This window comes from Coffea arabica, chromosome 8e (genome assembly GCF_036785885.1).
Source record: "Coffea arabica cultivar ET-39 chromosome 8e, Coffea Arabica ET-39 HiFi, whole genome shotgun sequence".
Taxonomy (NCBI): Eukaryota; Viridiplantae; Streptophyta; class Magnoliopsida; order Gentianales; family Rubiaceae; genus Coffea; species Coffea arabica.
In genome coordinates this window covers 37,555,829-37,578,468 of record NC_092324.1, presented here as the reverse complement: position 1 = coordinate 37,578,468, position 22,640 = coordinate 37,555,829, and the positions used below count along the sequence as shown (strand labels likewise).

General features: G+C 34.1%; 2 protein-coding genes and 2 long non-coding RNA genes across 4 annotated transcripts; 3 read left to right on the top strand and 1 right to left on the bottom strand.

Annotated features, from left to right (window-relative positions):
* The first annotated feature begins 1,784 nt into the window (after positions 1 to 1,784).
* On the top strand, positions 1,785 to 2,462 carry LOC113702815 (uncharacterized). Its single transcript, XR_003451276.2, has 2 exons — positions 1,785 to 1,921; positions 2,160 to 2,462. It is a non-coding gene; the product is annotated as an uncharacterized lncRNA (long non-coding RNA).
* A 7,349-nt stretch (positions 2,463 to 9,811) lies between these two features.
* Positions 9,812 to 11,431, top strand: LOC113704734 (uncharacterized). The gene has a single exon (XM_027226607.1). It carries the CDS (start codon positions 9,812 to 9,814, stop codon positions 11,429 to 11,431), a length of 1,620 nt encoding a protein of 539 aa, XP_027082408.1.
* LOC140013098 (uncharacterized) lies at positions 10,117 to 12,713 on the top strand. The gene is made up of 3 exons (XM_072062168.1): positions 10,117 to 12,024; positions 12,111 to 12,167; positions 12,257 to 12,713. The coding sequence occupies exons 1-3, from the start codon at positions 11,614 to 11,616 to the stop codon at positions 12,386 to 12,388; spliced, it is 600 nt and encodes a 199-aa protein (XP_071918269.1). The 5' UTR covers positions 10,117 to 11,613; the 3' UTR covers positions 12,389 to 12,713.
* Positions 12,714 to 14,615: 1,902 nt separating this feature from the next.
* LOC113704416 (uncharacterized) lies at positions 14,616 to 18,039 on the bottom strand. The gene is made up of 5 exons (XR_003451715.2): positions 17,879 to 18,039; positions 17,292 to 17,771; positions 16,033 to 16,210; positions 15,805 to 15,900; positions 14,616 to 14,898 (listed from the first exon to the last, which is right to left on the bottom strand). It is a non-coding gene; the product is annotated as an uncharacterized lncRNA (long non-coding RNA).
* Positions 18,040 to 22,640: the final 4,601 nt, after the last annotated feature.

The following is a 22,640-nucleotide window of genomic DNA, read 5'->3' as shown; positions in this document are numbered from 1 at the left end:
TCTCCTATCTCCCAAGAATCCTTTCTCACCCCATGTATAAGGTTACATGTCGCCCTTTGTCTACTCTTGTGTGTACTTGTGTAGTATGCCAACCCCCTATTTATGTATAATATTATTTGGCCAAAAATCAAATAACAATAAGAAATCAGTACTAATTCCTAAACTTATACAGAATAGGAAATAACTTCTAAATTCTAAACAAAATAAGAAATTTCTTGGCTACTATTTCAAGTAACTAAAACCAATTATAAACTAGTTACTTCCACACAAATTAAGAAACCTCTCTAAAAGAAATTAAGTCAATTTCTTAACAAATCTCCACTTTGGTAAATATTTCTTTTAACAACCATTTGTTTTCAACTATCAAATAATATGGTACCAAACTATACATTCGAATCACTATAGTCCTGACACCTAATTGATTCAATCGACAAATGAATATGTGTAGTTACTCCGAATCCAACCTCTAGTTGACTCGCGAAAAGGTATCTCAATTCACCATCTCCCTTTGTAGGATTTCTTCTCATCATTACTTGCAATTCGGGATTCCCTTCTGTGAGTTATATTTCTAACCATTGAGGCAACTAAGTAGTAAAATCACTATACTTCTTTCCATTCTCAGGACTGTCTCGCCATGTGTAATTTCCAAAATTCTACTTGCAATGTAAAACTCGTTGCCATCAGAGTTTTCTGACATCAGAGTTTTCTGACATTTAGAAATTAGATTCTTTTGTTTCTTTAGGACATATGCCATACCACTTAAAGAACATAATTCAAATCTAACAACCATCTAAGATGAAGTAACAACCGTTGGAGTTGTGAGAAAGTCTCCACCAATTCATATCTAAAACCAACATTGGATTCCACATTTTTCTTGACTCTTGAATCACCTGTTTAGATTCACCGTTAAGTATCTCCATATTTTTCGACTTTCCGTTCTTCACATTCAATGTTTCTTACCAAACTCTTAAAGCAAGGATACCACCTATTAAATTGTTCAATTGGTAATAACTACCAACCCACTTGATTTCAATAGTCAACCAAGATCCAACCATGAACCCCGTTCTGATGCCAGTTTGCTGGGATTCAAGTGTCTGTGAGTAGTGCAATCTCGTAGTCAAATTCTGATACCACTTGTTAGGATCCAAGCGCGGAATATACGACTATTAAGATGTCAAATATATAACAATTTAATGACAAACAATCCACAAGTATAAAAGATAAATGATATAAAATATTTAACGTGATTCGACTCCATAATTGAACCTACGTCCACGAAGAGAAAATCCGTTCTGTAGTATGAGAGGAAAACCCTATACAATAAAACAATTTGAATTCAAATCCAACCCTTTGTATACCATCTCTCATCCCCCAAGAACCTTCTCTCACTCCATGTATAAGGTTACATATCGCCCATTGTGTGCTCTTGTATGTCCCTTGTATGTACGTTGTGTAGTATGCCAATTCATCTATTTATAGAGAATATTATTTGGTTAAAAATCAAATAATAAGAAAATCAGTGCTAATTTCTCAACTTGTAAATAGGCCTGTTGACGACCCGAGCTGCTCGCGAGCGGCTCGCGAGTAGCTCGGGTCAAAGCTCGGCTCGAGCTCGTGTTGACCGAGCTCGAGCCGAGTTCGAGCCGCTAGTTAATATAAACGAACCGAGCACGAGTCTTTATTTCATAGGCTTGATAGCTCGACGAGCCGCTCGATAGGCTCGAATAATTGTGAAATTATAAAAATACCCCTATATCAATTAAAATTTACAAGTTTATGACTATTTCTCATTTTCTCCATCAATTTACCTAATTCCCAAATCCTCACTTCCTCTCCCGACTCCTGCCGATTCCCAACTCCCAAACTCCAAATTCCCACTTCCGCCGGCTCCATCTCCACCAGCTCCACCCAGCTTTTGCAGGTATGTACTCAGCTTCTCTTTCTTTTCCTTTTCCGTTTTCTTTCTTCCCCAGCTTGGCAGCCCCCTCCTTTCAAAGCTTTAGATCTATGGATAATAGCTTTCTTTCTTTCTTCCCCTGCTCGGTAGATCCATCATTTCAAAGCTTTATCATTCAAAGCTTTAGATCTATTGCAAAAGAGGTAGTTGTGGACCCCTCGTGATGTTCTTTTGTTTTTTCTTCTACGGTGGTCCAACTTAGGGGCTTGAAGCAGATACATTGACTGGGGAACCCATCTTGAGGCTGATATTGATGGAAATGGAGTTCTGGACTATGGAGAGTTTGTAGCAGTGACGATACACTTGCAGAGGATGGAGAATGATGAGCACTTTCGTAGAGCGTTCATGTTTTTTTGACAAAGACGGATTTTTGGCTAATTTGGATATGGCAATTTTTGGTTGTTGTTTGGCCCCTTTTTATGGCTTATTTTTAGCTGTGTTTAAAGCTATATTTTTGCTGATTTTTTGTGCTCAATTTCTCAATTAGCAGGCTGATTTTTTGACATTTTTTTGGCTGCTGTTTTTCTTTCTTTCTTTCTTTCTTTTTAGATAGCTCATTTGCTGGTTTCTTTTGCTTCTTAATGTAATTAGAGTTGAAGAGCATAATTACAGCTTGGCTTGACGATGAATTGCTGAAGACACAATTTATATTTGAAATTTATTGGTAACTAAAAATTTCAAATGTTGAACATTTAGATTTTTATATATTATATGTTTATGATTATATTAGTGGATAATTTGTACCTCTCAAATCAAGATTATGTGAAAATTGCTATTATTATTCTTAAATTTTACCAAAAATATGCGGACACAAATTCTGTTTTTTTGCCTAAATTTCGAGAAAGTCAGCTGATTTCGAGCTCATCACGAGCCGAAAAATCGAGCAAAATTTGAGCTAATGTGACGAGTTGCTTGCGAGCCAAAATCGAGCTAAGCTCGCGAGCTATAATCGAGTCGATCTCGAGTGCCCCTTTGTCTATATCGAGTCGAGCTCGAGCTTCATTTTTCGAGCTCGACGAACTCGAGCTCGAACTCGAGCTCGCATATAAATAAGCCTAACTCGACTCGATAAGTTCAAAACTCGATTCGACTCGACTCGGCTCGTTTGCACCCCTACTTGTAAAGAATAGGAAATAACTTCTAATTTTAAACAAGACATGAAATTTCTTGGCTACTACTTCAAGTAACTAAAATCAATTAGGAAACTAATTACTTCCACACGAATTAAGAAACTGCTTAAAAAAATTAATCCAATTTCCTAACATGATAAAGGTCATCATTGGAGATTTTGTGATGAGAAGTGGCCCGGTCCCTATTCTCACGTGATATGAAACTCTTATAAACCCATTACTGAGAGTTAGTATTACTTATTGTAAAGAGAGTAGAAGAGCTAATTTCCTCAGTATAACAGTTTTAGCAAAAGACTATTGATCTGTGACCATACTTGAATGTACATATATCCTTTTTATGCTTCATTACTCCTTGGGGCTTTTAATCAAGTGAACTAATATCAATATTTAAAGAGATGCAACTAGCCTTTGTGAAACATATAATTATAGATAAATTCTGAAGAGAGAGAAGGATAAAGACCAACCATTGCATAGTTTTTCAAATGTGCTATATTGGTTCAGTAGTTTTATATTTACATGACTTCTGAATTATGTAGTTATCTCTAGTGACTTCATTATTTGGTTAAGTTTTTGATGGGATGACAAATATGAGTTTTTCTCTTACTGTTTGTACTCTTCAATGAATAATTAAATGAACAAACAAAAATACAAAGAAAGCATTTCTTTATTGAATTTTGGGTTAGAATCAAGATTTTGCAGTGTAATTTTTTTTCCTTGTTAAATTCAATATATCATTGACGCAAGACCAAATTTAGAATTAGCTAGTAGGGATGTTAGTCAAGTGATTATGAAATTCTTGATTCACTTTTCAAACTCTCATCTCTTTCCCTATCACATTGTAAAGTTTGGAATCTCCCATTAAATTAGAAAAAAAAAAAGAATTCAGCATACACTTGAGAAATTGATAATTAGTCAAATTTCTTGATAAATGAAATGCAAAGGTCAAGAATGGGAAAAGTAATAGATTACCAAGAATTGGCTGGGGGATTTCTCACTGAAAAGATCAACTAAAATTAACTTGAAGAATTTGCATCTTGTTTTTATACACAGAAGGACCGCTTGGGTTTTAAAAGACCAAGTTTTTTTTTGAGGGATAAAAAGACCAAGTTTTAAAAGACCAACTTCAAACCTTTGACTGCAGGGTCTTTAATTTACATACAACACTTATTTTCCATTGCAAATATGTTTTTAATTTCAATAGCTTCCTTTTTGTGAAATCAAAGCTACTAACAAGTTTTGGGGAAAAATATGCCACAATTTTTTCCCCTTTTTTTTGCAAAACAAAATATATGTATCAAAGATCTCCATCTTGCTCTTATAGTGAGGAAGGAAACATTGCACAGATGTTGCACCCGTTGAACTATGTAACCGAGATCATCTCACTCTTTCCACTCATTATGCTTTTAGCAACTTTTAATTTGCACCCTAAACTTTTGTTTTCTATACTTTCCACCCTTAATTTATTAAAGTGTTTCAAATCACCTCAAGTATACATATCGTTATAGAAATTAGAAAGTAGGTATAAATTCTTTTGCTTTTTTTGGAAAAAATATTTTAAGTTTTATACTAACTATAATTTAAAATTGAGAAGGAACTAGGGTCCTGGTATATTAGCACTTGTATTCCATACACTTTCACTAATAATATGTGAGATGTTAGTTATTTGGGATGCATTAGGGTGCAAAATGATCAATAGTAAAGTTTGAGGTGCAATGTACCACTAATCAGAAACTTCATGTAATTAAATTATCCAAAATAAAGGTTAAGGGTACAAATTGAGAATCATTGAAAATGATATGGGTAAAAAGTTGAAATAGTTCTTTGAAATAGCTTTTGGAAGTTAATACTAAATTACTAGGAAGAGATGTTGTTAAACAACATGAGCTTTTGTCACAAAACCAATTGAGTGGACCGGGTCAGGATTAGAATAATTAGTATAAAAGATTGGCTAACTGATGTGGCATTATTTTATTTGTTAGGCATTAAAATAGGAGTTAGATTCTATATTATATGGCAACTAACTGCAAGTCTCAATTTATTAGGACAATAGAGGTTTCTTAATCTCATTGAAAGTTTGTTTAATTTCATTGGATGTTTTACCAAACATATTTGGTTAATAAACACCCAAACACAGTAATACCAACATTGTAACCTTGACAAGTCTGACTCTTGAGGGTGGAGCAAACTATGGTGAATATTAGAAGATAATGTGGAGCAACTATCTGTAAACACCCTTGCTGCTGGAAGGCCCAACCATTGATCTACAAGGACCAATAGGAAATCATGAAAGGGGATAAGGCTGTCCAAACCCTGGAGTAATAGTTTGAGGATCCAGTAATAGCTAATCCCTACACACGTGTTCCGCTCATGTTCAGATCCATGAGTTTTCATCTGTCAATGCATGGTCATTTCTACCAAAATAACACCGTCCTACTAAATCTAACCCAACGCAACAACACACTAGGCAAATGGTACTCAAGGCCCCCTCTTAATTCCATGGTTCGTGCCTAGCAGTGCCCTAACACTTAACCAAGCACCAAGGTTCCAAACCACTTAAAACCCATAGAATAGCCCACAAAGTCTTAGCCAATCCTTGTCCTCAAGCACTAAGTTTTTGGCCATGATTAGTTTAAGATAGTCATACAAGTATATATGCTCTAAAATCAATCAACTTCTAGGATTTAGTATGTACTTGAACTATTTATATTATAATAAATGATATTTTTATCATATTGATTGATTAAATATAATGATGGTGAGATTCATTTGATTATAGATAAGATTTATGTTTAAATCTCTATAGTCAAAGTATTAATAAGATGGGGCATTGTCACTACAGTTAGGCTAACATATACTATACTGCTTCTTTATGAGAAGTAGTCGACCTCATCTGCTATGTTGTATGAGACACCTAAACTAGTGTATGGATACTTGATAAGATGATCAAATTCACTAGATTGAACCATATATAGATATCCTTAAATGTCAAAGAGTTAATCTCTGAGTGACATTTATGTAAGTGATTTTTAGACCTAAGATTATCATAGTATCTTAAGTATGGATAGTTATACTTTATTTGTCATATGATTGCTCCCATATTAGGGAATGCTCGCATAATTAGCATATGGATATATATTTTAAGTACGGAAAGGTGATGGATAACCTATAAGGATTACCATCTCTTATGCAAGAGGAGTTTTCTCATATCTGGTTACTTGTAGAAGTATAACTCAGAATTCTTAAGGCTAAATAGAAGAGCCTTAGAATAAGACCTTCTTCATTGGAGTTATATTTTGTTATAAGAAATGAACATTAATCACATAATGAAATAGGCACAACTCATTCCAAAATTAATGTGACATAAATGTGGTAAATGAATATTGATTACAAAGTAAATGTTCACTGAAAGTTTCTCATTACCTGGATGGTCATGATGTATTGTTAGACGCCAATCTTGATTTATAAAAATGACTTGATCGATTAGTGGAACAAATGACAAAATAAAAAGGAGTTTTAATTTATCTAATTCTTATTTATTAAGAATTATAACTCATACTTATTGCCAATTTATAGTAGAATTTAATGGGTCACACACATTAAGAACATTTGTAGTTGGATTAAAAGAATTTCAAACAAGGACTTGAAAGATAAGTTTTTATAACTTATAGTTTAATTTGTAAGATAAATTAAACTTGAGAGACTTATGATGCAAATAAGTTTAATTCTTCTAGATACAAGAGTTGTATTAGAATGAAAAAACTAAATCCTATTGGAAACTAGTTTTAGGCTTCCATAAGGATATGAATAACTTATTTGTCTATAAATACTCACTAAACTTTTGCTAGTAAGACTAATCGATACACACACACACACATACATACATACACACACACACACGTGAGCGCGCGCGCACATACACTATATATATATATATATATATACACGCTCACACAAATTTAGTAGATCAATAAGTTCATTGTCTGAGCTGATTCATGGTATAAACAAATTCATCATTTGTACAAATACATAATATATACAAGTTCATGATTTATACAAATTCATAGTTTCTTCTAAAGGAATTTACTGATTAAAGTTGCAACTCTTCATGAACATTTTATCAACCTATACAAAGGTCAAATGGGTTTTACATTGCTACAAAAAACTATTATCCTACCACTTCACAAGTTAACAGACTGTACAAATCAATAATAATGTACAATTTTATTCCAAGTGCAATCCCATAACTTTTTTTGACCATTTTCAGTATATTGTTGTTGATTTGTATAGTAGCAATTAACTAATATTGTTATTAAAATTAACAAGATAAAGGACGACATAAATTAATGATAATGTATCATTTTGTTTCATGTGCAATATGCTGGCTCATTTTGACCACCTTTACTTTGTCAAGTCCTCTATGCCATTAATTTTGCTAAAGTTATCATTGATTAGACTTAAATGGAACAAACTTGAGAATTTATGATACAAAGTATCCAAAATTGAGAGTTTGGGGTGCAAAGTTTTTAAAATTAAAGTTTAGGGTGCAAAGCGAGAAAGTAATACAAGTTTCAATGTGCATAGTGGAATTAGACCAATTTAAATTAGTTTGTTTTTAACATCAACTATAGCACTTACAAATCTAGTTAAGTTAGTAGGATGTTTCAAATTATTGCAGTCAACATTTACATTTGATTTTTTTTTTCTTTTTTGGGATAAAAAAAATTTCATTAACTTATTATTGGAAATTGTCCATCATGATTTGATTTACACTATTACCCTATTGGTAGGTAAACATGCACTAGAAATTACAAATTTATAATTTAATAGATACAATATATATGAACAAATTATGAACAAATTTGACAAATATAAGAAATTTCAAAATTATCTTTTAATAAATCACCCCAGCTCCTTTTTATGCATATTGTGATCAATAGATCTGCTAATTAATGGTTTTAAACTCCAATAATAATAATGAGATTTGTCCAAATATATCTAAGATCCAAAAAATTTTCAAATCTAGCAACCAAATCTAAAATACGTTCGGATCTAAGAACAAAATAAAAAAATAATGCAGAAATCTTTATAGAAACCCCTAGGAGAGTAAAAAATTTTCACTAGGGATTCCTAGGAGAAACAGAAAACTCTTACCAAGAAAATTTTGGAGAGACTTTAATAAAAATAAAATAAAACAAAAATCATGGGAGAGAGACCACAGGGGTCCCTAAGAGGAAGGCCTCTGAGAAAGGGAGAAAAATTAGAGAAAAGTTTGAGAAGAAAAAGGTAGACAAGAAAATATATAACAATTTATGCACAAGTATTTAAAGAATTCCCAAAGTTTAACCAGCGTGGAAGCTAACCTATTATGGCAAGAGAATAGGGTTTAATGTTGTTTGGGAGTTTAGAACAAAAAAAAAAGGGAAAGATTCTAGACATATATGTCATTAACATTTGGGAGAATTGGAGTTTTGGTCCCCAATGTACTACAAACGCGCGAAACTAGTCCCCAATCTAGTGGGAAGAACAAATGCGGTCCCCAATCGATCCAATTTTGCTCGAAAGTGGACAATTGACTGGTTTATTCATTTTTTGCCAGAAACAAGTCACGTGAGAGCATGTGCCAGCAGTTAAAATCCTTTTCTCAATTTTTTATGCGTGAAAAACCATAAAAAAATTTTCCAGCCTTCTGGTGCCCCACTTTTTAATTAGCAAAGACAAAACACACTAATTGTCCCCCCTTTCTTCTCTTCAGTCTCCACAAACGACAACAAAAAACCAGACCTAACATTGTGCATAAAACCAGCAAATCGGAAGCAAATTCTTGAAGAACTGGGTGATAGTGGAGTTGTTCGTGAGTCTGGGAGGAGGAAATGGCACTAAGACCAAAAGAAATGAATGGAGCACTGTCATCAGATTACAATATGTGATTTTTACCTCAGGTAGAATTACGCATGCTTAATTCATGCTTATATTGTAAGAATGTGATGATGAATGGTGATATTTTCACTTGGGAGACAAAGAATGTCTTAAATTTTGGATTTTTAAGACATTCTGACAAAGCCCTAAAATATTTCTTGTCTACCATTGTATGTGGTCCCGTATGTCTCTCTGGTGTGTGTTGTCATGTAGACAATATTGGGTGGGTAGGAAGACTCGGTAACATGCTTTTGTGGTCCTTGTCTGAACTTTATATGGCAGGGGGTTAAATCCCCAACTTTATAACATGCTCTTGTTGCCCTTGAAGCTGATTGAGTGCAAATTACCTGCTTATATAATCTAATTTGTCACTTATGGTACTTGCTTATTGTGTTTGTTTTTTTTTGTCCCTAAATTCAGATAGTGATAGCACTGAAGTGACTATGAAGTGTTAAATATGGGGAAAAATTGAAACCGAACCTGATGTGTATTATGAGGGAGAAAAATTAAGGATTTTTTATCATGTAGATGCCACAGTCTATTTGAAATGGATAAAATGCTAGAAAATCAACTTCAAGCTGTTGGTGACAAAAAGTACCATATCCTAATCAAGAAACATGGATTTAGTTTGTTAAGACATGATAGAGAATGGCATGCATATTGTGCTGATCATTTTGACCATGGTAGGGTAGTTGATTTGTGTATAGAGGTTTCCCTTAATGATATACTAGCATCACAATAGGGGTCTGACATTGAGGATGGGGACTTTGTGTTAGAAGATGAAGAGGATGAAAGTGATGATGAATATATGGCTAGTTCAGGTTCTGATTTGGGGGAGTTCTCAGAAGAAAACTCGGATTATGATCAAAATTCAGATGATAATGATTATGATGAAAATGTTGACGAAGATTCTGAATGGTTAGGGGTAGAAAATAGAAAACAAGAGCAGCTGAATAAGCATATTAAAAAAAGCTCTACAGATGCTAGGATGAGCCACATGCCTAGGAAACAAATGCCTACTGATACTGAAAGTGATGATGACAATTCTGACGTAGATGTTGCCCCAAATTCAGCCACTGATATTGGCAGTGATACAGGGTCGGATGAAGACAAAAGTTTGAGACCCCCTGTGTTTGATCCCAAAGATGAAAATAACCCCAAAATTAAACTTAGACAAATATTTTCTTCCTTCAAGGAGTTGAAAGAAGCAATTAGAACCTGGAACATCAAAAGAGGGAGATCATTTAAATTTGTCAAGAGTGATAGCATAAGAGTTAGAGCAATATGTCCTAAAGATGGGTGTGATTGGTGCATATATGTTAGGAGGATGAAAGGGGATGGCAGATTGGAGGTTAGAACATTTCAAAAGAAGCACAAATGTGGATTTTCATACCACAACAAGAGTGTGAAGTCTGGGTGGGTAGGAAGAAGATATGTTGGCATATTTAGGGAGAACCCAAGGCTGGACTATGTTAGTTTCAAAAATCTGGTAATGAAGGAGCACAAATGTCATCTTAGTAGACATCAAGGCTATAGAGCTAAGAAAATTACAGAGAATTTGGCCAAAGGTAGTGAGATGGATCAATATAATAAACTGTCTCAATATATCAATGAAATTGAGAGAAGTAATCCAGGTAGCACAGTAATTATGAAGCTGGTAGATGACTATTGTGATGCAGTAACTGGACAGGGCAAATTTCAGAGATTATACATGTGCTTTGCTGGGGTAAAACAGGGGTTCTTAGCAGCTTGTAGGCCTGTGTTTGGAATGGATGAAACTTTTCTCAAAGGTTCAACAAGGGGTGTACTATTGACAGCAGTTGGAGTTGATGCTAATAATGGAATGTATCCTATAGCTTATGCAGCAACTGAGGGAGAAACCAAAGATTCTTGGATTTGGTTTCTAACATTACTCAAGGAAGATTTGAAAATTGAAAGGGACTATGAGTGGACAATAATGAGTGATAAGCAAAAGGGAATAATCCAAGCATGTGAAGCAGTTTTTTCAAATGCAACCCACAGATTCTGTGTTAAACATATGCATAGTAACATGTCATCTGCTGGGTTCAAAGGGGCGGCAATGAGGAAAGTTCTGCGGAAAGCAGCTAAGGCAACTACTCCAATTCAATTCAGAAGAAGAATGGAGGCAATTGCTGAACTTGATGCTGAAGTAGCTAAGTGGTTGGATGACAAGGATTCGACAGAGTGGTATAGATCACACTTCAGCACTTACCCAAAGTGTGATATATTGCTGAATAACATATGTGAATCCTTCAACAGCAAGATCTTAGATGCTAGAGAGGAGTCAATTATTGCAATGATGGAGTCATTGAGATATTTTATGATGTCAAGAATGCAGGAAAACAGAGACAGAGCCAGAAAAAATGGAGCAAATTTGCAGTCTGCCCAAAAATCAAGAAAAGAATGATGGAGAACATAGATAAGGCAACTTACTGTGTGCCTTACAAATCCAATGAAGTTAATTATGAAGTTGCTGATCCCTATGGTGAAAAATATGCAGTTAATATTGAAGAGAAGACATGCTCTTGTAGGAAATGAGACTTGACAGGGATACCTTACTATCATGCAATTTCAGCACTTTGGATTGCAATGAAGGATCCAATGGAGTATGTTGATGATTGCTACAGAGTGCACACTTATCTCAAGTGTTATGAGCCCTATATACTACCTCTTCATGGAGAGCAAGATTGGGCAGATATGAATGTCCAGCCCCCACTCCCACCAACATATGGAAGAGCACCAGGAAGGCCCAAGAAACAAAGGAGAAAATCTACTGATGAGGTGCAGGAAATGAAAGATAAAAGAGTTAAAGTAAGACGAGTTGGACAAATCTGTAAATGTACTTACTGTGGGGAAAAGGGTCAAAACACAATGACATGCAAGTTTAGGCAACAAAAATATGGTGAAGATGTAAGTCTATCACAGATGTCATCTGCTGGATTGCATGAAGCACAATGTGAAAGAAACTTGTCACAAATGGATACAAACCATAGCATATTTGTGAGTGATAAGATATGATATATTTGAATTCAAGTCCTGTGATTTTCTATTTGCTTAATAATAATGGTTCTAATCTCATGTTCTAGGTTGAAGGTATTGGCTCCACTGCTAAGAAGACAACCAGAAGAACAGTGAAAAAAGCTGTACAGTTTTCTTATTTTCAGAATTTGATTTTATATTCTTACCAACATAACTACTGCGCATACTCATTATTCATACTACTGTTGTGCAGGGAAAAGACACTAGACGTGTAGCAAAGAAAGTAACTTCATCACAAAATAGCCAACAAGCTACTGACAGCATCAATACTACCTCTTCTGCCCCTGTTGCTGAGCCTAACTTGTATGAGGTTTTTGAAATTTAAAATCCACATGTGGCACATATCAGCCAACCAGTTGCTCCCATTGCTTCTGTATCATTTAGAATTAGGGATGTTCAAATTCATCTCGGACTCCCTAAGACCAGTGAATGTGGTGACAAGTCTGATGTTAAAGGAAATACAAAAGTGAACTAATTATGTATTTCATTTGTTGCTGGGTAGACTTGGTACTTCTTTTGTTATGTTGGAAGTAATGCAGATGTTGTAATGCAGCTTATTTTGTACTTCTTTTGTCATCTTGTTTGATAAAGTCTATGTATATTTTGTAAGGGAGAAATGGAGGTCCCTTTTTCATGATTGTAAGAAGTGAATTGCAATATTATTATTTAAAGATTGCTGGTTTTATGGCAGAATTATTGCTGTTGAGATTTTATGGTTTTTATGGTTTTATGGCAGAAATAGAGGTTTTATGGTTTTATGGTTTTTATGGTTTTTATGATTTTATGGCAGAAATGGAGATTTTATGGTTTTATTTATTTAAAGATTGCTGGTTTTATTGCAGTTGAATTGAGCAAAGAAAGTGATAAGATGATGTTCAGGTGTAGTTGAGGTTTCATTTTTGTCCTGCAAGTCAAAATGTGACTCATTGTTGTTACTTCACAGAATTTTGCTTTTAAATCCACCTCCTGCCCTACTATTTGGCTAGCGAGTACTAGAGTTGAAGGAACAGGGAGTTAGTGAAGAAGAAGCAAAGACATGGCTGATGTTTGTTTTTGTTTCTTTTTCCATTTTTGGGTGAATTTCGTTGGTGTTGCATCATATTAAGCTGCTGGTTACTGATGAAAAGCTGCAGAACATTAGTTTCCCTTGGGATTACACGGCCATCATATATTTTTTAGATTACAAATTTGTTTTGTAATCTAAACTATCTAAATTTTTACAGGGATAATTGGGAAATACTGCCTTCATTTGGCCTCTGAATGCCTTAATAATGCCTTCATTACAGTACAAAATAGCATTGAATACAACATTACTGATATCTTACTAGTAATATAATACATCCCAACCTACACAATCACCCATTGCTGATTACTAGTAGCTTGTCACAATCCGCTAAAACATAGCTATTCCATACTAATTTCTGGCCTTTTACACCAGCAAAACAAACAACAACAACAGTGCCAACAACACAATTGCAGACACTAATTTTCTTTCCCTTGCTCTTAATTTTTCGATTGTGGCATCCTTAGCATTCATGCTCCGCAGCAAACCAGGTATCAAAGCAGTGGATCTTCGGCACATTATCGGATCATACCACTCGAAATAGTTGCAACCTTTTTCATCTCTTTTGCCCTTCACGGACAAAAAAATATTGTTTCAGAAAAACATAAAATTCAGAAGCGGAAGCAAGAATTTGAGATAGCCCATACCTTCTTCATGCCGCAGCTGAAATACCTTCTTCCAAGGTTGTTGTGTGTCCAAGAGGTAATAATCATTGCTTGTAACTTACAGTGGCAAAGCTTTTCTGATATCATGATAACATACAACTAGATAAGAAGACAAGACAAATCTGTCAAAATTATGCCATTAGTGTGAAGGATGAGGAAACCCAAAGCACAAAATTTCAATCTGTACAAGTCTTTCTCACGTGCCGGTAATTGAATTTGGCTACAAGGGTTTTTTCTACAGTTGGGGAAGAATAAAGAGAACGACAGAAAGAAAAAGAGGGATAGATTGGATTTTGCTTTTGTTAAACAAAAATTTTACCCCCTGCTCAATTATATAGTAGACTAATACTAATTAATATAATTAACTCCATTTGCTAATTGTGTTTTGTCTTTGCTAATTAAAAAGTGGGGCACCAGAAGGCTGGAAATAATTTTTTATGGGTTTTCACGCATAAAAAATTGAGAAAAGGATTTTAATTCACTACAACAAAAATGACCTTTAACGGCATTTAAAGGTGTCAGTATAGTTTATCTAAATTGACACTTTATCTTTCCTCACACCTCGGATGAGTGTTATCCCTTCCAATGTGGGGATAGGCTCGAAGCATTCAAATGTGTCAGGAAAACTATGCTATTATAGCATCCCATCTATCAACAAAATTCCCTTTTCTTGACAATCGAAAGTGTCGGGATATTCTCGAAGTTGCTGAGCTATGCTAACACTTTTAACTGTCATGAGTTTTTTTTTTTTTAAATAAAGAAGCAACCTGTTTGTGCTTCCTGCTATACATTCCATCAATTAGATACCCAAAGGACTTGTAAAATTATCCCAAAGAACAGAATGCATGTAGTAATTTAAAAGCAAAAATCAATACTTAAATATCATTTGTTGAACTAAAAGTCAGCAACAAGTACTAACATAGCTAATCGAAAAAGTTGTTTAAAGTAGAATAGCAATGTTAAACAATGCCACTAGCTAAAATTAAAATAAAAGACTCTTCTAATGTAAAAATTTGAAAGAACTTGTAGTAGCTTCCAAACTTTCCAACCAAATGAGAGCCTTCAGTCATAACCACAAAGACACCATCAATCTTTAGTTGGCACCACCTGTGCACAAAGTACTTTGGTATAAGAAATAGAGCTAACCATAAATATTTTAGTTTGAGCAACAAGCAGAAACGAAGCTTCAAAAATAGGAATCAAAGACCGAACAAGTACAAGAATCAAAGTCATGCTAAAGTTGCAAGCAACTCCAAAGTTATAACTAGAGAGCCAAATAATTATTTGTGTCAGACATTCCTAGATTCCACTTGATGAGAATAATCTAATGTCCTGAGCTCCACTTCCTTTTTTTTTTTTAATTATCAAACAGCTTTATTGGGAATGAAAGTAAACATTTAATGAAGTAAAAGCCAAGAAGCAAAATTTTGTACACAAGTATGAAACAAATTTAGATAGATAGAAAATGAATGCCTAATCCTTTTGTCATCTCCCATTTTGTCATCAAGACTAAATGTATCCTTGTCAAAAACTTGCTGCATTGCACACCATTAAGAGCGAGGTTAAGTATCTATGCTGATTGAATTAACTTTAACATGGTAAGAAAATTAAGTAAATAATGCATCAGCATAAATTTGGACCTTGACTACCTAGATGACAGGAACCCAATTATCTAACTGGAGCTATGCATCCGGGGATAGAATCAATCAATAATCAATATGCCTTAATCCTTCGCAGAACATAATGTAGATTTTATTTTTCAGCCTTTGCAACAAGAAACTAAACTTTTCAAGGACTGCAAACACTAATCCAACATAAGTTATTTCAAACAGAAGACTTTGTTCCTACTTGAGCATCAGTGGTGCAACAACTCTCATCATACAATTCATTTTGTATTGATAATGAACCTAATGTTTCTCAATTTCCAAAAAGGCAAAAAACTTTACAGTTCATAACAGCACCTTATTCAAAAAGCACCACTATAATATACTTAAAAAAAAGTATGATACTTACTAGCTTGATTGGGATGCTTGGATCTGCAATTGACAGTGTAAGGTCTTCATTCCGCTCAGGATTTACATTTTTCCTCACCACACGAGTCTTCAATTTCTGCTTCACATATACAGTTAAGAAAAAATCAGTAGAAAGTTCGACCTACGTGTAAGTTGAAATAATAATCTATTATATAAACTGGAAGTCATATCCAGAAATTTAGTCCTCGTATACAGTTGGTCTGCTTACTTTTGTCAAGAAATTAAACACCCTCAGTGCTCAAACAGGACCAGAAGTAGTAGTACACTCTAGAATGGAATTTATGACACCATGCACATTGCATGAGATTACCATCATCACAAAATGCAAGGACAATATCCACAATGCAAAATGAACTGCAAGCTTTCACTGTGCAGAGTCCAGGAGCCTGTCATACAACCAAAAATTACAACATAGCATGTAATGCTAAAGAAAAGGTGAAAGGGGAAAGACTGATAAAATTCTAAAGTACAGAGAATAGTATACCACTGACAGTAGAAAATCAGTAACAAGACTTATTTCTAACTTCCGACTCATTGGTGCACATAGAAATTAGAAATCAAGAATCTTTGATGATATTTTGACCTAAATATCACTTCTCGTGACAACCTTCAGACCTTCAATTTCCTCTCCAAATTCTTTAGCAGAATCCTCTGCAGATTTGCTACAGTAGTGCACCTCCAGTAGTGAGAGGGTAGGAAGTTCCCCAATACCATAAGGGATCTCCTCTAAGGATTTGCAAGACCTCAGAAGCAGGTGTTCAAGGCATGGAAAATTATCAGTGCTTGTGGCCTCCCAGTGTACTAGATCTGTACTTTCTATTAGCAACGACTATAGACAACCAAACACCCCTTCATTTAGTTCCCATCCTGGTCCTTGAAAAGCAAAGTTTTTCTGTTTGAGTACTATAAGGTGGCCTAAATTGGCAAAAATGGCCATATCCCTCCATGAAGATAGCTCCAACTCAAAGTCAGTTTTTTGAGCCTGTAGGGTAAAATTTTTTAAGTTCAAAATAGAAGTCATCTCTAAGAAATCCCCACAAGTAGCTTGATATGATAAAAGGGAATCAATCCAAGAAAACGATCAAGAAATGTAGGCCACTAACTCTCCTCAGTCCTCCTCGGCTATTCGCCCCTTCTCACTGACATAGATACCATCAAGGAACTTCCAGATATCTTTGTTCTTCACATGGCATTTTTGGTTTTAAATTGGAGGCTCACAAGCATCTGACGATAAACCCAGAAAAAACAAAGACAAAGCACTGGTAGTCCAGCCCAAAAACTCTACTCAAATACACACTCAAAAGGGAGGGGGAAGAGGAAGAATTCTTCCGCACAAGCCAAGTTAATTCGCAGTATTACTAAATCAAATCAACAATTCGTATGCATGAAAATGTATAAGAAATCAGAAAAATGACAAATCTAAAGAGAAAAGAAAAGGCCCAAATGTTTCATCATGCAAGTAGATACCTTCTTCTCGCCAAGAAAGTTTCGGATCTCAATAGAACGATTGGAGTTGGTGATGGAGGAGTTGACTGGGAAGTGAGCGTAGACGAATCTCATCTTGTACCGGTAACCCTTGGTAACGCCAGTGATGAGGTCTCAACGTGACTGAGGGCAGTGCGAATGGAAACGGTAGTCTTCCAAGAGCCGAACCAAGCGTCGACCTTGAGCTTACTCTTCCCGGTGGCCTCATCGGTGATGAGCTGGAAGTCGAGGTTGAGATGCTTGAAGTTGCGAGTAAGCTTCCCGCGGGTCCTTCCACCTAGATCTGCTTGGCTTTCACCTTAATCTTAACACCGCCGGGAATTTCCATAGTCTCCGATGACAGAATCGTCTTCATCTTGGACAATCGCTCACAGTAATTCTGCCTCCTCTTCTTTTCTGGAGAAGTGCAAAAGATTGGCAGCCAAAAAACCCTTACAAATCCATAAAGTTGAACAGGGAGATCTAGCAAAAAATATTATATCAGATTCAGCAAAAAACATTATATCAGATTCAAGTAGACAACCGAGAGAAATCAATTTAGGGCAAAAATTTATCATGGAATTACATACGTTCGATAGGAAAGCAAGGGTAGTTTGATTGCGGAGAGATTCAACAGCAAAACTCTGGGGGGAAAGCAAAATTTTGGCCAAGAGTTTTGAGAGATAGTTTGCTGAGAGAGAGAGAGAGAGAGTTTGTGAGAGAGATAAGAAGAAGCAAAATTTCACTGACAGGCAAAATGAAGTTTTGAGATTGCACAAGTGTTTTGGCAAAGAATTTTCCGCTAAAATCAAAGGACGTCGTTTTGTGTTTTAATTTTTTTTTGTGTATCTCACATTTTTTTAAGTGTCATGACAGGGAGTCTAAAGGTACATTATTATTTTTATATCAGATAAAATAAAAAAAATTAGAGTATATATTATTAAGTTGATAACAAGTGTCATGATAGAAGTGCTATAATGACATAAACCAGCAAGTGTTCTTATAGGCATGTCAGAAAAGACCATTTTTGTTGTAGTGACTGCCGGCACGTGCTCTCACGTGACTTGTTTCCGGCAAAAAATGAAGAAAACCAGTCAATTGTCCACTTTTGAGCAAAATTGGATCGATTGGGGACCGCATTTGTTCTCCCCAATAGATTGGGGACTAGTTTCGCGTGTTTGTAATACATTGGGGACCAAAACTCCAATTCTCCCTTAAAATTTTGTTCTATACATATTTAATGATGGAAGTGGAATTTTGAAAAATTCTATCAAGTTTTGCTGAGCTTTCGCTTGTTGACTGCCCAAATATGGGTTGAAGTTTTCCAACTGTATCTACCAAAAAGATCCTACAAGATCTTTCGCTTTCCATTCTTTTTTGTCCCCATCAAACTCCTAAGCAACAGAAACCACCTCCTTTATTTCACTTTCTCTTCTTTTCTCATTAAATCTCACCTTTCAAACAAATTGTCAGAGTCTATGAGAGGAATGCAGTGTAACACAAGTTTCATAAAGTGTCATTCATGTACACATAATCCTACCTTAAATAAGTTCCTTCACTTTTCTCAAATTTTTTCATTGGCAACTAGTAGCTTTTGGGCAAATTTCTTTTAAAGAGATATATTTTGAACTCTCTTATATTTTAGTATTAGGTGCTTTTGTGTTTAGGAACACTTTGCTAATACTTTTGTACTCTCTTCTTCATGGTGAAAATTTGCTCCTCTTCCGTCCGTGGACGCAAGTCAATTTGATCGAACTATGTAAATTTTATGTTCCTGTTTCATTTATTTTTTTTCTTTGTTATTTGTCTTTTGGGATGGTCAAGATGCCTTTCATCAATTTCCTGATACCAGAACTAACAATAATTTTCCCCATAATCTGATCACAACTCACTTTTGGGCAAATTTTTTTTCCCCGGAAATAATAATCCTTAGTAATTTTCCTCTTTCATGAGCCATCTAAACCAACAGCATAATAAAAGGTTTTGAATCATAAACAACTAAACCTTCAATGAATTAGTTATGTTTGTTGATATTGTCTACACTACTTATTTGCACGACTATGTGATGTCGTACAACAAAACAATGAATCTCCGACTAAGACCCTATTGAGTCATGTGTTTAATTCTTTCTAATTGATCAAACATTCTCAAGTAGATACTTATGCTATGCATGTGTAAATGTATTCAAATCGAGCTTTGTATGTTGCATCTGGTATGTGGTTTTGGTGATATATATGTATACACGCATGTATTTATAGTTACATGCGTATATGCATATACGTATACTCACATTCATATGGAGTTAAGTGTTACTTGCTGAATGTGCGTCTCTCAACTCATATTTAATAAGTTTTTATTGTAGATAAAGAAACCAAGAAAGATAAGAGTAAGGCAAATAAATCTACAATCGAGTACTAGATTTATCGAATATAATGTTAATAGGATATTGAGGTTTAAGTGCTTATATTGCTCATGTTTGGCTATTTGGATCGAGGTTGACAATTTTAACCTTCAGTTCTAAAAATCATTTCTTCTACCACGAAATTTACTGAGGAAACGAAAGCCTTTCTAAAAGAAGTTATTTAGGAGTTTTTATTTATTAAATGAGATAATTTCAGAAACCTCCCATAAGGTTTCTAATTATTTCACTGGACTCTCTCCAGATTTCAAAAATTACACTAACCTCCCTTGAGGTTAATTATCTTGTAACATTTAAACCTAATCAATAATTAAAATTTGATATTAGGAGAAAAAAGATAATATGATTCCATCATAGCCCCACTTCTACTACTTTATTTAATTAATTCAATACCAACCCGCATATTAAAGAAAAACACTAAAATTTGTTGTTTATTATTAGGGATTAAATCACATATAGCATCAAAAAATAGTATATTATTTTATATTTTTCACTTAATATAAGATCCAAATTACTGTTTTCAATTACATACCCATTGTAAAACACGATCAATAACAAATAATCAAAAAATTGTAACCAAAATATTAGAAAAAACAAACTTTAACATCATAAATATTCTTGTCAACATATTAAGGCTAGTTACTAAGATTTTTATGATATTAAAGTTCACTCTTTGTAATATTTTGATTACAGATTTTTTTAATTATTTGTTGTCGATTTTGTTTGACATGAGTTTGTAAGTGAAAAGAGCAATTTAGATCTTACATTAACTGAAATATATAGAATAATATATTATATTTGATACCATATGTGATTTAAAAAATTCTGATGATAAACAACAAATTTTAGTGTTTTCTTTAATGTTTGGATTGATATTAGATTAATTAAACAATTTAGTACATGAAGCGCAATGGTGGAATCATATTATCTCTCTCTCTCCTAATATCACTTTTTAATTGTTTATTGGATCTAAATGTTATAAGATAATAAATCTCAAGGGAGGATAATGTAATTTTCAAAACCTAAAGGGAGGGCAATGAAATAGTCAGAAACCTTAGGGGAGGTTTTTGAAATTATCCCTTATTAAATAGTAGTTTTTTTTTATCACGATTAAGGAAATCGTAAGATTCACTATTTTAGTGATTTTTATAAGTTATGATTAAAATACCTTGTATTCTAGGCAATTAGGTTTCACAAATATGTTGCGTTACGGTTTCAATCTAGTTTATGAACAGAGCGGAACAATTGGGAACTTGTATCTTTGGGGCAATTTTATTTCCCCAGAAATAAAAATTCTTAGTAATTTTCCTCTTTTACGAGCCATCTAAATCACCTAGAGAATAAATGATTTTGAATAATAAGCAGCTAAATCTTGAATGGTTTATTTATGTTTACAATTTATATTGTCTAACCTACTTATTTACTCAACTTTGTGGTGCCGTACAGGCAAATCAACAAATGTCCGACTGAGTCATGTGTTAGTTATTTCTAACTGATCAAGCATTCTCTGGTAATTACATACACTAGTCAACGTTATTTCAATGACCAGTAGAAAACAAAAGACTATCTTCTTTTACGTTATACCAAATAAAAAGTTTATTGTTCTTACAGTTGTTAGTTTGTGTATGTCCATTGACGTTTTATTTGATCCTCAGCAGAGGTTCTCTTGCATTTATTGCTTTAAAGCAATATTTGTCACCTTGGTTTCCAATAGTTAATGATAGTTGGACGTATCTAATTCCATTTATCCAAATATACACACGCAAAGTTATGTATATCGATATAGAGCTGTCAAGATCAACCATTTACATAAGAGAACAATGCATAATTGCATTAGAAATTTAGAAAAAAATATATTGAATGCATCATTGCAATCAGCAATTTATCACTAGAAAACAGAGTATGTTGTATGTTTTCTCAATGTCTTGAATACAATTAAAGTTAAGCTAATGGTCTTTCTTCATCGGTAATAGAATTGGCTCTTTTTCTTTGGTTCCTGAAATTACACTAAACTCCCAAAAATCTTGTCTAATTAATTAGATTAATGGGTACTAATGTCGTTAGATTCTTGTTATTTTTTTCCTGTTATTTTTTCTTTTGACTTAGAAACGGAGAAGTGGGAAGAATGAGATCATTGGGGGTGATAGCAACTGAGTTAAATTCTCTTTGCAACTTAAAGGAAAAGGAGTAAAAGCATTTAGCTTAACTAAAAATGAAATAGACATTAGCAACAAAGTAAGTCATTAGTTATACCAATTTGGAAGAAAGATCAGTACTGCCGTTGAAAGAGATGGAGAACTGAACTTGATACCAGTGTATGAAAGTATCTGGGCCAAACTTTTGCAGGAAGTAATAAGTTTCATTTATTTAAAAGGATTGTTCTTGTGTACACTACTAATTATTTAAACATTTTTTTTGCATTAATTAGCTTATATTTATGCTAAGGTGATCTTGATTTGGTGGTTAACTTTAAGATCTCTGAACTTAGAGATCTTGAGGCCATGGGTTCTAATTCCCCATTTCTTCTCCCTACTTCTTAAATTTCACTCCTCAACTACCAAAAGGAAAAAAAAAAAGGAGATAATTTAGAAACCTCCCTTGAGGTTTTTAACAATTGCACTCGGCTCCCCTCAGGTTTAAGATATTACATTTACCTCCCTTGACATAGTAAAATACCTATAATGTCCTCCACTTAGTAGACAATTTTAAATTTAAGACAATAAATTTACAAAACCTAAAAAAATCTATTTTTCTGTCTCTTGTCTATTTTATAGTTAATATAACCTCTTTTTATTATCTTCAATTTTGTGGATATTAGCAAATTGAAATTACAAAATCTACAAAGGGAGTAGATTATGAGGTCAAACTAAAAGAAAATGAAGAGACTCGCAGTGATAGAGAAATAAATAATGAAATTAATGATTGAAATAGGA